At 38.6% G+C, this 16,744-nt stretch overlaps 1 protein-coding gene across 1 annotated transcript; it reads right to left on the reverse strand.

The window, feature by feature from the left end:
* Positions 1 to 213: 213 nt before the first annotated feature.
* On the reverse strand, positions 214 to 16,084 carry prkaa1 (protein kinase, AMP-activated, alpha 1 catalytic subunit). The gene is made up of 9 exons (XM_084935630.1): positions 15,818 to 16,084; positions 12,527 to 12,668; positions 10,817 to 10,910; positions 10,377 to 10,521; positions 7,585 to 7,672; positions 7,212 to 7,436; positions 6,499 to 7,012; positions 6,188 to 6,314; positions 214 to 2,951 (listed from the first exon to the last, which is right to left on the reverse strand). Exons 1-9 carry the CDS (start codon positions 15,912 to 15,914, stop codon positions 2,668 to 2,670), a joined length of 1,716 nt encoding a protein of 571 aa, XP_084791756.1. The 5' UTR covers positions 15,915 to 16,084; the 3' UTR covers positions 214 to 2,667.
* Between the last annotated feature and the right edge of the window lie 660 nt (positions 16,085 to 16,744).

A 16,744-nucleotide genomic window follows, 5' to 3' on the forward strand; every position in this document is an offset into this window, starting at 1 on the left:
TCAACGTGAAATCAAAATCAGTTAATGTAGATTTAATTTAAAGGACAAATATATTAAATTTTAATAAAATTACCGATGCCTGCGATCACATTCCAAAATACAAGTCCAATGCTATTGATTTAAACAGAAAAGCTTAGTATGGTAGTGGTAGATTTAATGTTCTATATATGTTTCACGTAAAAAAACAAACAAAAAAAAAGTCAAACATAAATGTGCATTTTAGCAGTTTATTATGCAGTTGTGTATATAAATGATTCAATACTGTCCATTCAGATTTACACTGATCAGTCTGGTTGGGTCCCCTTACACACCAAACAAAAACAGAACAATTATTCTTTGAAGCAGATGAAACGGATGCTGAACTCAACAGACCACTAGGACAATACTCCATCAGAGGCAAAAAAGAAAAGAAAGGAAAACGTTTTTTTGCGCACATTCTTTCAAAATGTATCAAGCAAGCCATGAAAAGTAGTTTATAATCAGAGGTTGCAACTCCTCCTCCTCCTAAACCCCCCCCCCAAAAAAAACAAAAAACAAAACACACCACCATAGTGTGTGTGCGCCTTTACCATGATCCATATATTTTGTCTGTGAGACATGAAGGTCAAATGTGAATATGAACAAAAGATACAAGTTGGTTACAATTATCGTCACTCCTGAATTATCTCTGAAAAGTAAAATGCTCATACAACAGTTCAGATTGCTGACATTTGCTAATAAACATGTCAGATTATAAGATTCTGACTTTACAGCAAGGGCATACAAATACTTTAATTCAAATAAGAACCCCCCCCAAATTATCTTAAAAGTTTGATTTAACTTGATCCTGTTGACATCGTTTTAAAGATGGCAGTAGTTACTGATGTCTATAAAACAGATGACAATCAGATCTTTTAGGTTTTTGCAGTTAGAATTTTTTCCCTTTTTGGTAATGCAAAACACCTAGATCAATGAATAAACCAACCATAAAGATAGTGTAATTAGATTACTTTAATCCTCAAAACCGCAAAAACAGCACCAAGAATTCTGACCGGCACAATTTCCAACTTTTACTGACATAAAACTGATAAACAGTACTGATAATGATAAGGCAGCCAAACAGGCATAACTTAAAACTTTAAGACCACAGAGAGGCAATGGATAATGAGATACATCACACTTATAATCAAAGACATATCCAACTCTACTTTGTGAGCTTGCAAGTCACCAGAAGTGCGAGCTACCTCCCCGATCTATGTCATTCAAAGCTTGTAAGTCTGTTTCAGGTTTAAAAACATAAAACCTTTAACAAGGTCAAACTTCAAGGGAATGTATGGGAAATTAAAACATGTCCAAAAATGACATTGTGGATGTATTCACTTACCAACAGACATTGTCCACGCGCTGCATGTAATTGCTACTACTCACTGAGCCCTGAGGCCTATTCATGTGTGATGGCATTTACAAAACGAATGTAGGCAAAAGGCATTTCACTTAGTAATCATACTGAAATCGTATTCATTAATCTAAAACCAAAACCAAAAACACTAAAGAAATAAGAGAAAATAAGTAAAAATCAACTTGTCATTCTAATGCGACATGGAAAGTTATAATTCTAGATTTTGACTGTCGTGGCAAAAAGCTGTCTAAAGTTAAATACAAAGACAATCGTGTATCAGAATAACTGATTGAATGAAATAAAATTCATTATGATTACAAGCCAGACTGTAAAAAAAAAAATATATATATATATATATATATATATATATATACACCATCCAGCAATAGATCTTATTGCAAGAAAGAAAGAAAAATCAATTTCCTTTACAACCAACACTCCACCTACTTAATGCACTGATAAATATGTTTACGTCTTTATATATAAAAAAGGTGGGGGACAGACAAATTCAAAAACACATTTTTACAACAGGACAAAACCATGAAATTTAGTCTGACAATTTCTTAAAAAGAATTAAAAAAAATAATAATAATAACCCAACATAAATTTGATGAATGCATTTTTTAGTCCCTGACGCAAGACAGAAATACAGGAGTCACTGAACTTCTTCAGACTCCAATGAATGTGATGGGTATGCCCACCCTAGTTATATATAACGCTTCGGAACATGTGCACCAATTCTCAGATCCCTACTGAAAAGAACCAACCCCCCCCCCCCAAAAAAAACAAAACAAAAAAACAACAGCAGCAGGAAATAAAAGAAACTTGTGCAAAAGTGCTTCCTGCATCCCGTGACTGCCACCCAAACCCCCAACCTCCATGTGTGGCTTCCTTTTGTACAGGTAAGAATGTGATTTTGCTCTCTGTACTGAAAAGCAGTGCTCACCTGACTACAGTACAGAAAATTCAGTGTAATCACTTGCGCATATACGTGTAGTTGGGATGTAGACGCTTGCTATTAAGTTGTTCAGGAAATTGTAAAACCCTCGTTCCTAAATGTTCTGTCCTAGCTAATTAATCAGCTAGTCATTTGTCTTTCCCCCAGTAACCCTTTGCATCCCCAGTCAGCTCAGTATACATCCCTTCAGCTTAGGGAACACCAACCTGCATCAGTGCCATGGAACAATCACTTCATCCTCAGCCGGGATGAACTGAGCCACGATTCAGTTGCATGCTTATTGCTATAAAGACACTCAGAGGGAGAAAAAGGCTAGCGATTGTTTTGCGAGCTATCGTGCAAGTAGTTTAATAAGATTTGCACACATCTCAAAGAACTCGATGGTGTGGCTTCCTGGTCGAGGGACAGATGCATTGTCCCCGCCTCCTGTGGAATCGATGGATGAGGTCAACGATGACGTCAAAGAGCCTTCTCCAGTCTTGGTGGGGTGCACGGTACTAGGTGTACCTGGAAGCTCTGCTCCATCTACATCGTTCTTAATAGCGGTCCGGTAGTTGCCCACAGAGCCAGAGCGCAGAGGGGTAGCACTTCCAGATTTTGTCTCCAACATATCATCTGAACAATAAGACAAACTGATTTTCAAACACAAGAAGTTCAATGGGTATCACTAGGGTATCTACACGTATTGGAAAATACTCAATTCAATTCCTGCCACAGAGACACTGCTGTAAACAGTAAAATTAATCACTAGTTTATACTTATTCGATTGTTTAGGCTAGGTATAAAGTGTAAGATTTTTGTAGTCAAAAATAAAGATTCTTTTCTTCCTTTTAACCTAATAAACTGTAATATAGATATTGATATAAGAAATGAGGTAAGTGCTGTATATATAGGTGAAAATCTTTCTTGTAATCCACATTCACACATCCCTTTACTTCCCATGCATTGTCAGAGGACGCATCCAACTTTCCTGATCTGGTGCCCGATTTGTGCCCAATTTGGTTGTGCCTGAACTGCTGCTGCTACAGCAGTCCTATTATGAACTTGGGCTAACAGCATTAGCACCCAGGTTCCCAACAGGAGGCAGGACTGTTGCACTGATACAGCTGCTGATGGCTTATACTTTTTACAACTTCTCTCATAGTCCTCCATGTTGTCCACCAGACGGACATTTAACAATGCCCAATCTTGCTTGATCAAACCATTTAATATGTATTAATATGTTTGCAGTCTCTCAAACTTAGTTCCCAGATAATTTTGTTAAGACCTGCAACAAATATTACTGCAGGTAAATGATTAATTTAAGAAATGCTGCTAAAGTATCACGCAAAGAGTTTAAAACCTAAATTAACCTAAGCTATAAATTCATGCGATTAATTATGTGTAGTTCTAGACAAATATTAACAATCAGCATAATATTTTCTATATTTCTGAGTCATCAGGTATAAGTTCAGATAAACATAAGCTTAATGATGGACTTTGCTGTAGCCCAAAGCCAAAGCTTCACATACTTTAAATGGAAAGCCTGTGATGTATCAGAAGCCCACAACAGCTCTTCAATCTCATGTTTTCCTTTGAGGTAATGCCAAACACCTACACAGACTTCCCAAACCATCATCCATGAGTTAATCATTTATAAATTCCACACTGAGGCAACATACTAGAGGACAAAATCCAGATAAACACCGGCGATACAGAGAACTTGAGTAAAGGGCTTACCTGAAGATCTAGGTTAACTGGTCAAATGTTACAAAACTGAGTGTAAGTTGTATGAGACTAGTTTTAAAAATTAAATATATTACAATACAAGCAAAGGGCAATCAAAACTTGATCCATCTGTAAATTACAACGCATGCTGTACTACTGCCATTGAGCTTCATGAGTCAAATAATTCCCAAACACTGACGTGTTATTACTGCCCTTTAACACAATTTCCTCATTTTGCACAGTACTGTGTTGAATCCCCACCTGTCCTTGTTTGCATTTGTTTTTGTATGCTGGTGTGCAATGCTCCCTCTAAGCTGCGCACGTGCGCAATTGCGCACTGCTGACACGGTCTCTGCGCACAGAAAATCTGTGTTGCGCACAAAAAAATCTAACCTGAATTGAAATTAAAATTAATACTTTAACAATTCTGTTTTGCAGTCTTAGTCAGTTAGTGACTGGCTGCTCCCGTATGGGATTAGAACGATGCCACCTTATCCCATAGTCCAGCCAATAATGCCATTCACATTCGCACATACGCAGCTAATCAACGTCATTGACAGGCTATGACAGCGTCCTTATGTGCCGACACCGGTGTTTTAGCTAGCAAAGCGGCGTGGCTGATGTGGAGTGAAGCCATGTTAATGACAACGTGTACAACCATTGGAGAAGTGAGCAGGACAGATGGAACAATTGAGGGAAAAAGTGTGGACTTTATACCAGTTTTTAAATTGTGTTGATAGGCCACGTAAAACCAGAGTTATGATAAAAATATGCAATGTTTGGTTTTCTTCCTGAATACTATCGTTGTTTATATTTACTGCAGGAAGAAACGGTAAAAACGGCGTTTTATAAGAAAAAAGGCTCGAAAGCACTCTCCGCCTGGGAGCAAAGACAAACCCTACCCCCTCTCACTTTCCTATTCGTCAAAAAAAAAAAAAAAAAAAAAAGTACCATGTCGACCAATCAAAAAATGATGGAATGGGAAGTTTTAGAAGTGGCGGTGTTTTGAGATGTGAGAGATTTGAGACGTTTAGTGCAAATCCTGTGTAGTTAGTGTGTATTGTAGTTTTGTTGTGTGTCAGAACAATGAGGCGACTGCTGAATGTTACAGGTGTTACAGCAGTGATACATCTCCTGTTGTCAGGCCTGCAGGTATCAGGCTGTTGTTCTCCTTTGTCTCATAGTGGACAGAAATTATTTTTTCGAGTGGCACAAATAATTTGTGTGGCATCAGATTTGATGCAGAATAGCTGATTGTTCTGTCAATAGTTTGAAATGTTTATTTAAAAAAATGCCTTGGCTGCATTTAAAAAAAAAAAAAATAGCTGCAAAAAACGTTGTTGTTTGCATAACTCAGTTACTTTTTTGAAGAAGTAACTATATAATTAATTGCCCAACATTGGTCATTATATACTATATTTTGCAGGCAGAGAGTTACAGGACCCTCTCCCAGACCTCATACTCATAATAAGTCAGAGCTTTATTAAAAAAAAATAAAATAAAAAAATAAAAAAAACACAACAACACACGTCTGCTGTTGCTCACAGTGGTCCAAGGGATCGCTCAGGGAGTTTGTGTGTTCGCTCAGACACGTGAAAAATTAGAGGGAACATTGCTGGTGTGTCTGCCATCATAACTGAAACCGAGCAGTTCATGGAACTAATAAATCTCGAACAACAGTTACTTTTATTGAAACACAGGAAGATAAGGGGAATTCACAACTGACCTTGAGTTTATGCACGTATCGCCAGAGCTAATAAAATGAGACACAAAGGCATCTACACTGGCAGAATATTAGCCTCTGCACAGCATGTAATTACATTCTATTACATTTTGTTTCCCTGTGGTATAATCCATGTGCTAATCAATAAACAGATATTGACGTCTGCGTCATATGTAGTTACATTTCTGGGAATGTGCGGGTCAGGCTATGACAGATTTTAATGGAGCACTTTGAATCATAACAAATAATGGCCTCGTGTATGATCTTTCATGTGTTTTATTCTCTAATATTTGAGCCACACACAGGTTAGCTATGCAACCTTATCACTGTATCCTGCCGGGATGCTTATGCAAATGAGTGGTGACCTAAATGCAGACTGTTTCCTCACCTACTGCTACAGACTAGTGATGGTGAAACTTACCGTCTATGCTACGGAAGTCAAGGAGGTAGGTTCTGCTGTCCACTGTGTACAGTTGAAGGCTCATCTTGGCAAGCATCCCAGTAACAGGATTCTTCCTTCTCACACGCAGATAATATGGATTCACAACCTAGAAAATTATTGAAAGGAAGGAAAATGTGTCTTTGTGATGCTTTAAAAGTACACCTGGAGCTTATTAAACTTTTAATACAATCCAACTTCAATAACCAACTGTGAGATTATTTTTACTACATTTTTTTTTAATTGTAAATATTAAGCATTTCCTCCTATATCGTGTCCCTCTTCTTCCTTACCTTCCACTCATAATCCAGCTGTTTCATTGCACGGCACACCTCGGTCATGATATCATTTGGTCTACTTTGACTGCGTATACCCAAGTGCCACTTGGCTCTCCTAACACCCTGGTGCTTGGACTTCTGAGGGTTCAGTTCATCCAGTGTGTGACGGATACTCCTGGGAGGAGTCTCCGCCACGAGAAAAGGTACACGCTCAGGGTGAGGCTTCACTATCGCTGCACCTGATGAAGTCAGGTGTTGGTCATCTAGAAAAGAGTCAGGAGGGCTAGATGCCAAGTAGAAATCCTTGGCTTCGCTCATGATGCGACGATTGTCAATGATGAGATGGTAGGCAACAGCCAATGGATCCTGATGGTTGCGACTGTATATGCAGGCAAGGACCTCCTCCTCTGTGCACTCAAACTTCTCGCAAACCTCCTTCAGGGCCTCGTCGTCGATCATGTTGTTGCTGTAGGAGGGGTCCTCAGGGAACAAGTACTTTGGCAGATCTTTTTTGAACCACTCGTCCTCTCTGTGGCGAAGAATCGTTTTGGTAGTTAAAAGATCATGAATGCAAACAGCACCAACAGAACTAATTTTCTATGCAGACAGTCCCTTGCCATCATGAAATAATGTGATTTACAATCTAGACAACCAAAAACAAACAAAAAAACAAAACAAAACAAAGACTATAGGATTTTTTGACTTTGTAAATACTCCGCCAGGCTTACCGGATCTCTTTGATTGTAGCTCTTTTCATCGGGTCCACCTGCAACATGTGTTTCAGTAAGCTTATTACTGCAGGGTTCAGATACTGTGGGGTGAAGAAGATCCCATCACAGATCTTCTTAAAAAGTGTTGGCACATGATCATCATCAAAGGGAAGTGTTCCACACAACAAGGCGTAGAGAATCACCCCACTACTCCAAATATCCACCTCTGGTCCAGCATATAACCTGAGGAGGCGTAAAAAGAAAGAATCACAAAAACTATTTTTAACTAGGCTGTGTTTTCGAGTTGTGTTTCTGTCTCACTTCGAAATGTAAGTAAAAGTATCATTAGAAGAAAAGAAAAAACAAAACAGAATTTAAAATAAGCCATTACCTTCCTGAGATGACCTCAGGAGCAGCATAGTTTGGAGAACCACAACTTGTTCTGAGGAACTCTCCATCTGACATCATGTTTGACAAACCTGCAAAAGATTTTAACTATTATATAATATGCACACTTTTCAAAACACAACAACTTCAATTATTTACCTCACATAAACATTTAATGTTTTTAATGCAGTTTCAAACCATTCTAGTTTGGTTTTAGCTTAAAGTGCTTTATTAAGTATATACCTAACGTGGAAAATACTAAAGCAGTAATGTTTCGTTTTCTGTCGGCCCCCCAAAAAAGTTGATTTATAATTAGCTGTACCATTTATTTAAGATTCTCCACTTACTGCAGTTCATCCTCTCAGCAAGGAGACAATGTCTTTTTCACTGGTAGCAATGGTGAGTCATGAATTAACAGAAGAGTGACAAAAATACTTTAAAGATTCAAAATAATTTGGAATAACTGCAGGTTAAATAACAACCAATGCACACTAGAATTGTTTAATATTATCCAAGTCTTGAATGTCGTTCTGTATATTTGCTTAGCCAAATTTAAAGGAATGTATGAAGGATTTTCTGAAACATATTTTATGTTTCTGGCACACTACTGCCAGAAACGATTGATCGCTGAAATGACAAACTGTTATTAGAATGTGTTTTCATGCTCACACTAAACAACCCTGGAATCTGCTCATGGATTATAAACCTATGTGGTAAAAGCTCACACTAAAAGCCCATCAAAACACCAAATGTAGTCAGACTTGGAGGACAATTTTTTTAAATTCTGTTTCAAATCTGGAGGTTTTGTAAAAATCTTTTGAGAAAGTAACTTATAATCAAGTTGTGAAATACTAGTTAATATATGATTTATTTGTCTGCCTTTCAAGTTAACGACTCTACAGAATCGGCATTTTTAACGGTGGTAAATGATCTGTTACTTGTGTTGGACTCCGACTCAACCTCTGTTCTCTTGTTATTAGACCTTAGCGCTGTGGTTGAAACAGTGGACCACAAAATACTTAAGAACAGGCTTATGAAACACTATGTCATCTCAGGTGTGTCAACAGTTGAGACCGTATTTTCCAGAAAGATCTCAATATATGCTTTAAATTATTTTCTGAGTCGTGCACTATTAAGTATGAAGTCTACAAGGGTCAGTCCCTGGCCCACTTTTATTTTCAATAATATGCAGCACCAGTGAGTTAAACTCAACTAAAACAGATGTCAGTGACTAGAATGGCAAGAGTGAGTCATAAGTATGACCAGTTTTCTTTGTGTCTTGATGACTGTGTGATCCACTCTGAGGATTTGGTAAGCATCTTGTTGTTTTTTGATCAGAGCCTTTAATTTGCCTTTTAATTTGGTGAGAAAAATGGCTACAATCAGACATATGATGGCGCTCAAGGACACCAAGGTTCTAGTTCATGTCTTTGTGACATCTTGCATCATAGCAATGCTTAACTGTGAGGTTTGCCCAAGAAAATCTTTAGAGGTCTGCAGTTGGTTCATATTGCAGCACCATGGATTTTGTACTGCTGCCGTCTTATAAAATATTAACTAGCAGAGCACCAAGCTACCCGAGTGATCTTGTGAGACCATATGTACCTATAGGTCCCCTACACTCTCAGGGGAGTGGTCTTCTGAAGGTCCCAAAGGTTAAGAAAACAACATATTTTTATATCATGCCCTAACATTATGGAAAAGCCTTCTGTCTGACATTAGACTGTCAAGTTCAACTGAGGTCTTACCCACCTGTTTTCTATTGTATGTAGTTCTTGGGGTATTATTGTCTTTTTGTTTATTTATGCTTCAGTTATGGATTATGGTGTTTTAATTATTTGTTACTGTGTTTGCTTTTAGCTTTGTTTATTCTTGGCTTTGGAAAGGACTTTCCGACTTTGCTAAGCTACGAAGCCGCACCACTTGATGGATTGTCGGAGCATTACGGCTATCGTAGGCAGGAGCCTCGCGAAGTGATACGTACTGTGCTTCAACATAATATTACCGTACTGTGTGTGTATAACCTCTTTTTCAGTTTTGTGGATATTATACATGGTTATACTGAGGATATGCTGGCCAGTTCCCACTGGAAATGCCTTTTGGTTAAACTGTCAGTAAGGAATTTGCACTGTTACGTTTTTATATAACTTTAATGCACATAAAAAACAGCTGCTTGTTTAAGAGAAAACACATTAATGTTTTTTGGGGTTTTTTGCACTAATAAAGTTGAGGAGTTGTAAAGTATTTTGTCTAGTGTCAATTATATCGTCAGTTATATCGTTATCGCAAATTTTCAAATGTATATGTGATAAATATTTTTGGTCATATCGCCCTGCTCTATTGATGGCTCTTTTTTGCTTCTCATCCGAAAATACTCTGCATACTCTTTCACGTGATTCAGTTTATTTTGAAAAGTCTCAACAGGATCTTGAGCTTTATTGTGAAAAGTTTGTGGTTTTACCGTCATTGTTGCTAAAGACAACGCATAAATACAGGCGCTTGTCCGTAGTGTGGTTATATTAAATATAAGAGAAAGAGAGAACTTTAAGAAATTAATATAGCCACTACAGTGACCATCAAAACGATGAAAAAATATTGCCGTAAACAGTTTATTTTGCGAAACCACGAAACAAACGATAGCGTAAAATTAAATGATAGCCGTTTTTATATCGTCATCCGATATATATCGTTATATCGAACAGCCCCAATTACTATTACTACTGTGTGTATAATTAACAAATTTAAAAACAGTGGTTCCTGCTGAGACTCCTCGATTTAAGCCCAAGAACTACTCACCAAAGTCTGCAATCTTAGCATTCATATGCGCATCAAGCAGCACATTTTCTGGCTTAAGGTCTCGATGTACCACCATGTGTCTGTGGCAGTAGTCTACTGCTGAAATGATCTGCTGGAACAGTCGTCGACTCTCCTTTTCATCCAACTGTCAAAGCAGAAATTATTCATTAGGTGTGATCTTTCCTTCCTCAGTCAGAACATCACTGATGACTAAGCAGCACCTCATGTTGTGTTTTGAATATCTTTTTCAGCCTTCACAGTTTACAAAGTTCAAAGATTACTTCATCTCCACTGTAGTCTGATTATGACAAGTGTATGATACTTATCTGCGTTATCTTTATCTCACTAATGATAAACTACACAACATCTGTGCAATATGAAATGATGGAAAGGGTTAAAGAAGTTTGGAATCAATATACAAGTTTCCAGTCCTAAAGTACCTTTCCATTTTTGCAGATGTAGTCAAAGAGCTCTCCCCCTGAGACATACTCCATCACCATGAAGATATCTGTAGGGGTGCTGATAACCTGATACCTACAGTCAAAACACAAGTCATGTGGGTTATTAGGAGTTGGAAGGTATTATACAAGAAAACATTTAGACACGTCTGTTACCATTTAATAATTATTACAAAGAATAATTGGAATATGTGCTTAGTTTTGGACAGCTGACTCAAATAGACGTCTCTTATTTTTAGTTTTAATGTTACTTTGCCAATGGTCTATTTTAGCCCATTTATGATGAATTTTAACAAAGTAATTTAATCAACCAGCAGCTCAGTTCAACCCACAGGAGATTGTTAACACATCTAATTTTTGGTTTCCTGTAACAAAGAAAAACAATTCCTCACAAACAGGAAGAAACTTAGTTGCCATGGAAGAAAATTGGTGTGCTCAGTACTGAAAAAAAAAAGTGTATGAGAGCAGCACTTTGTGCAAATGTTGAATATTATAATATAATACAAAAACAATTGAGCATTTTTATGTTTCTGCTGCCAGACAGACAACAGACTGAGCTATGATTTAGACTCCACTGCATACTTGCAGTCCATTAGTGGCATTCATCATACCTACATCTATTTGCACTAAAATGCTATGTAGCTCTCTTTGCACATAAGCCACATCTGTTGCTGTTTTACATAACCATTATCAAGCTGTAGAATCAAACCAGGAGAAATTCTTGATAGCAAGTCTCAGAAACCACATTGTATACAGCCTCTAAAGCTCAGATTTTACAAGTTTTAAATACAGACAACAACAACAACAAAAAATGCATTGACAATGTGACAGTGTTAAGATATTTTAAGAAAACATTCAGAGCTTTTGTAAATCCAATACTAACACGCACTACCATGCTGGATAAAACCAAAGGCAATAATGTCTGCCATGCAGTCTGTAGCTCAGCAGATGTTAGAGATGTTCACTAACTGTGAATCTGATGTGTTGCAATTGCAGAAAACATCCCATCAATAAAAATGAAGCAGTATTATGTTACATTACTTGATCTGTTATTATCCCCGCTAGACAGACAATGTTATGTACTTTGCCCCAGTGGTCTGTGCACCCTGCCAAAGATGGAATCAGTCTCTCATGCGTAGACACACACAGACATAGCTTACATTTTTTAACATGGAACGGGTATTTCAGGCAATTATACCCCCCCCCCCGGTCAGTTTAATGACCCCGTAACTGTGGTAAGGGAATGTTCACAGACTCAAGGCCAAACAGGAAGTCCCCTGGCAACTGTCAAATAGTAAGTTTAGCTTAGAGCACCAGAACATTATGGCACAGTCAGCTCAGACTATGACGTTAAAAAATTACTCATTTGAAATGACACACTTATCTGCTTTAGCCTACCAGATGTTGACAATAATACCAGCAGAGCAAGCTACACAGCTACCCACAACAAAGGCAAAGCCAGTGCACTTTTGTACATTAAAATGAAAGACCAACTGAGGGAATAACGAAACAGTCATTACTGCACAATAGGGAGAGGTCAGAAGAGAGAGTGGACTGAGTCAGACAGATACTGTCCTAGATGGATGCATTCTAAAACAACACTATAAAAGCCTGAAAATAGCTCAGTGGGTGGCATTAATGTGGTGGCAAGGGGATTATGGAGCAGTGAGCAGGGTGTAATCTAGGACTTACAGTTTAATTATGTGAGGGTGCCTGAAAAGCTTGAGGTTCTGGATCTCCCGGCGAATCTTTCCCACCACGTCCAAACTGCGGATCTTCTGCCTGTTCAAGATCTTCACTGCCACTTGATGCTTGGTCAGCTCATGTTGGCCCACTGAAGGATAGAAAGAGAGTGGATGGAGCATTTCTATTACAACCAAGGCCATATAAAATAGGGAATGGTGAAGTATTATGCAAAACAAGGCATCTTCACGCAACTTAAGGAAAGGTGTAATTTGTTGTTTACACTATTAGGTAGGGCTGCCACGATTAGTCGACTAGTCACGATTACGTCGACTATCAAAATCGTCGACGACTAATTTAACAGTCGACGCGTCGTTTGAAGCTTTGTAAGATCACAAAAGACGCAGGAATAAGTAGTAGGATTTAAGAGTGTAATAACGGACTGAAACAGAAGATGGCAGCACTGCATGTACAAGGATGCCAGCTGCCGTTAAACCCCGAAGAAGAAGAAGCTGCCCATAGCGCAGCCCAGCTCAGTTTCCAACAATGGCGGCAGCTAGTTAGTTTTAATATTACTCTTATTATTCTTTCTGGGTCACAAAATAAACGTTTAGCATGTTTTCAGGCGAGAATGTAGCTGTGTAAACCTCAAATATCTGCTCAGTTTATCAAGACACCACATATTTTCAAAAGCGCTCCGACGTTTTCGGAGACGTCTGTTACCCACTAGCTCGATAGTTAGCCGGGAGCAAGGCTCACTAGAGCCCTGAGAACACCGGACTCCCGGCAAATCGTTTTCAAACCCACCGCCGTCTTTCGCTACTCAGGTTAAACATATATAAGTCACTTAGATAACTTAAAAATGTTGTTTGGCTTTTTTTCAGTATTTTATTTGTTCCTGAGTAAATCGGTTTGGCTGAGATCAAAGTTATAGTTTTTACACAGCTGAATAAACATCAAGCAGACAGCTGATCATCAGAAGTATGAGATGCTCAAGATGTCTGTGAAGGTTCTCAGTCATCCAGGTCATCGTAGTCAAAGGAGCTTGCAAAGAAAAGCGTCTGGACTTCTTTAAGTTACTTGAAGACGTTTCACCTCTCATCCGAGAAGCTTCTTCAGTTCTAAGGTCAAATGGTGGAGAGTCCCAGATATAAACCTAGTGGGAGTATCCCCCCACAGAGGGACAAAAGGACCCCCTGATGATCCTCTAATCGCCTGAGCCAAGGTGTGAAACTGGGTGTGGGTCCCAATCAGCCAGAGTTTCGGGTGTGTTCATTGTGAAACCTGGCCCCACCTTATCATGCGAAAATGCTCAAGAATTTACTCCGGTGTCCTGTTATATTTTAGATAGCAAGGAGTTTATTAAACTTCACCAAAACAATCTGCAAATTTCATTAAAATTTAACAAACTGTCATCTTGTCTTTATTTTTAGTTAGCACATACCTTAAACACTTAAAGCTGTAAGCTAATGATAGTTATATAAGAGCAGATGCTGCTTGTGCAATAAGCTGTAGGTTTTACATCCAGTGGACGCATGATCTGATTAGTCGACTAATCGCAAAAATAATCGGTGACTAGTCGACTATCAAAATAATCGTTTGTGGCAGCCCTACTATTAGGATAAAGGTTACCAGACATGCTACGAATCTTAGAGGTGAAACCTATTTTGGAAACAGAAGGCAGCATGGTGGATGAAGGACAGCAGCAATAGGACCAATATCCTGAAGTCAGTGTGAGGAATGGGAGATCTAAATCACCACCTCCTATCACAATTTTAAGAATATAAAAAAAATAAAAACATTCAAATTAAAGAAAAAAATGGAAGAAAGGAAAAAAAGTATTTTGTATTCAGTCAAACATATTCAATCACTCAAGCATATCAAAGCATAGCTTTGTCATTTGGTATTATGGAAAGACTGTAAAACAGTTCTCTTGTTTTTGTTTTTTGCTGAAACTGGCTGCCTACTGAGTGTGATAAATCTAATGCTGAAACAAAAGTCCTTCTAGAAGCAAATCTTGCCACGCACAATGTTGAAACACCTTCCAGCAACATTAGGGCACATACTTACGAAACATCAGTCAAAGCTAACCAAAACCTCTAACAAGTTTGCAAATTTTACTTCTATCTGCTGTTTCAGCATTCTCTCAAATATGTAAATTCAAGAGTCTTTGAACGCCACATCTCTACTTTATAAAGTTTCCAGCTGAAAGTTATATTTTAAAAAAAGAAAAAAAATCCTAGCACATGCTAAATGATCTGTAAAAATGAGTGGGGACACACGGTCAATACATGAGCAAATAGGTCAAATACAGAGTCCTCATAAATGAAAGCGGTAAAAAGCCGCACAAGAAACAAAAAGATAACATCTCAATGGACGGTGGGAAGACAGCGCATTTGCCCATGGGAGTTAGCAAACAGCTGGTTTTGATTTACCAGCTGTGTCGGTAGTAATCAAGACCATAATCACACAGCACCAACTCTAGCTCTTTTCCCTCAACATCAACAAATAGCTGAGAGCTGGGAGATGACTCATTGGGAATTAACCGATCACACAGCTTGCGGTGGTTCCACTCCATTTCGATATATATTGTGGTTTCAGTGTTTCTACTGAACAGAACAGCCTGTAAGGTAAACAAAACGCACAGACACGATTACTTTTAAGAAATAAAACAGGTTTTTAGTCCATTGCGTGTTGATACAACTCAAGTTGTATATTGACTTAAGCTTCTAAGCGTTCAGCCCTGTGCACTGACAAAGTGGGCGTAGATTCAGCAGAGTTTGTCCAACTCCATCGAAATTTCAGAAATAACACTGAATGCCTGAAACAGGCAACAAATACGACTCGTGGGGAAAGAAGTTGTGAATAAATGTAGTGCAGAGTTGGGTTTAAAGGCAAGAGAGAGGAAACCGTACTTTACCGATTAAAATGTACTCTTGTTTGCGGCAACATCAATGAAGAGGGCTGACTTCCCGGTGTATGTCTCAACAAGCGCTTCGCTCGCTAGCACGCAACGCAACCGACGCTAAATGGCAAACTATGTGACCAGCTACAGGCCAATTTCATAAAACTTGCAGTGCCTTCTTTATCTTAGAAACTACAACGACATGCTCTAAAACCTGCGTTTTGTCACACACACAAAAAGTTCGGAAAATAACGCGACAACAAGTGTGTTGCCTCCCCAGCACTGCGACAAGTTAGCTTTCCTAGTATGCTAGCTTAGCAGCTAAGCTAAAAGCTCCCTCTCCCACCGTCTCACAGCTGGCAGGATGCACAAACGCCTGAGACAGTTACACATACCTTTAACCTTCCCAAACGTCCCCACTCCGAGAGTGTCTCCGAGAATGTAATGTCCAATTTTAACTCTTCCTTCATGCTTCACTTTTTCCGTCGCCATCTTCCCGCAGTGGCCTTGTTGCGGGGTTAGCTAGCTGCGGTAGAGATGGACCGGACTCCGCTATGTGTTTCTCCACTCTAGCGGCTCCGCTCAACACTGAGGGTGGGAGGCGTCCCGGCTCCTGTGCGATTCGTCAAACTCGTCAACGACGTAACATGTTGCATTTAAATGCTCTCAATAAACTCCGAAATTGTTAATCTGGGTGAAGTTCATGTTGTAAACTTGTTTTGGCCGGAAATTCTACCGTATAGGCTAAATCAGGGCCAGGAAGTGAAAGGAGAGAAAATGTGCTTTAGGAATATATGAGATAGATAAATTATGATGTGCCCAATCAAATACTATGGAAACTCTGGATAAAGTCAGCAGTTTTCTGCCTATATAAAAAAGGATTTCTGGCTGCTCCCTTACTGGGGCCCTATTTTTATCTGTCTAAATACAACATAAAAAAGATTTTAAAAACTGACAAAATACCATCAGGATTAAATACATTAGAAATACATTAATACAGTGAACTATGTTTCATAAGAATCCATTCTCATAATCGTCTCAAATATATTTCCAATGCCTTGTTAACTTCATAAAAAGTATATAAACAAAAGCTACACTCCAGTCCAAACTATCCAAATGACATTAAATGCCGCTTCAGCAAGGGCAAATTAGACAGGCTTATTGTATCCACAGATTTCTGTTGCCTGGTGACACAATCAGGTTTTGTGGGTTTATACTTAAGGCACACTGTACAAGTGAAGGAACATTTTAATGTAGATAGTGCACAGCACTGTTTGGAAGCAGAAAGCTCAATGTGGCGAATGAATCAGCAAACTCTGCTG

Source organism: Perissodus microlepis, chromosome 7, assembly GCF_051167445.1.
Source record: "Perissodus microlepis isolate ML-2025 ecotype Zambia chromosome 7, ASM5116744v1, whole genome shotgun sequence".
Classification (NCBI taxonomy): domain Eukaryota; kingdom Metazoa; phylum Chordata; class Actinopteri; order Cichliformes; family Cichlidae; genus Perissodus; species Perissodus microlepis.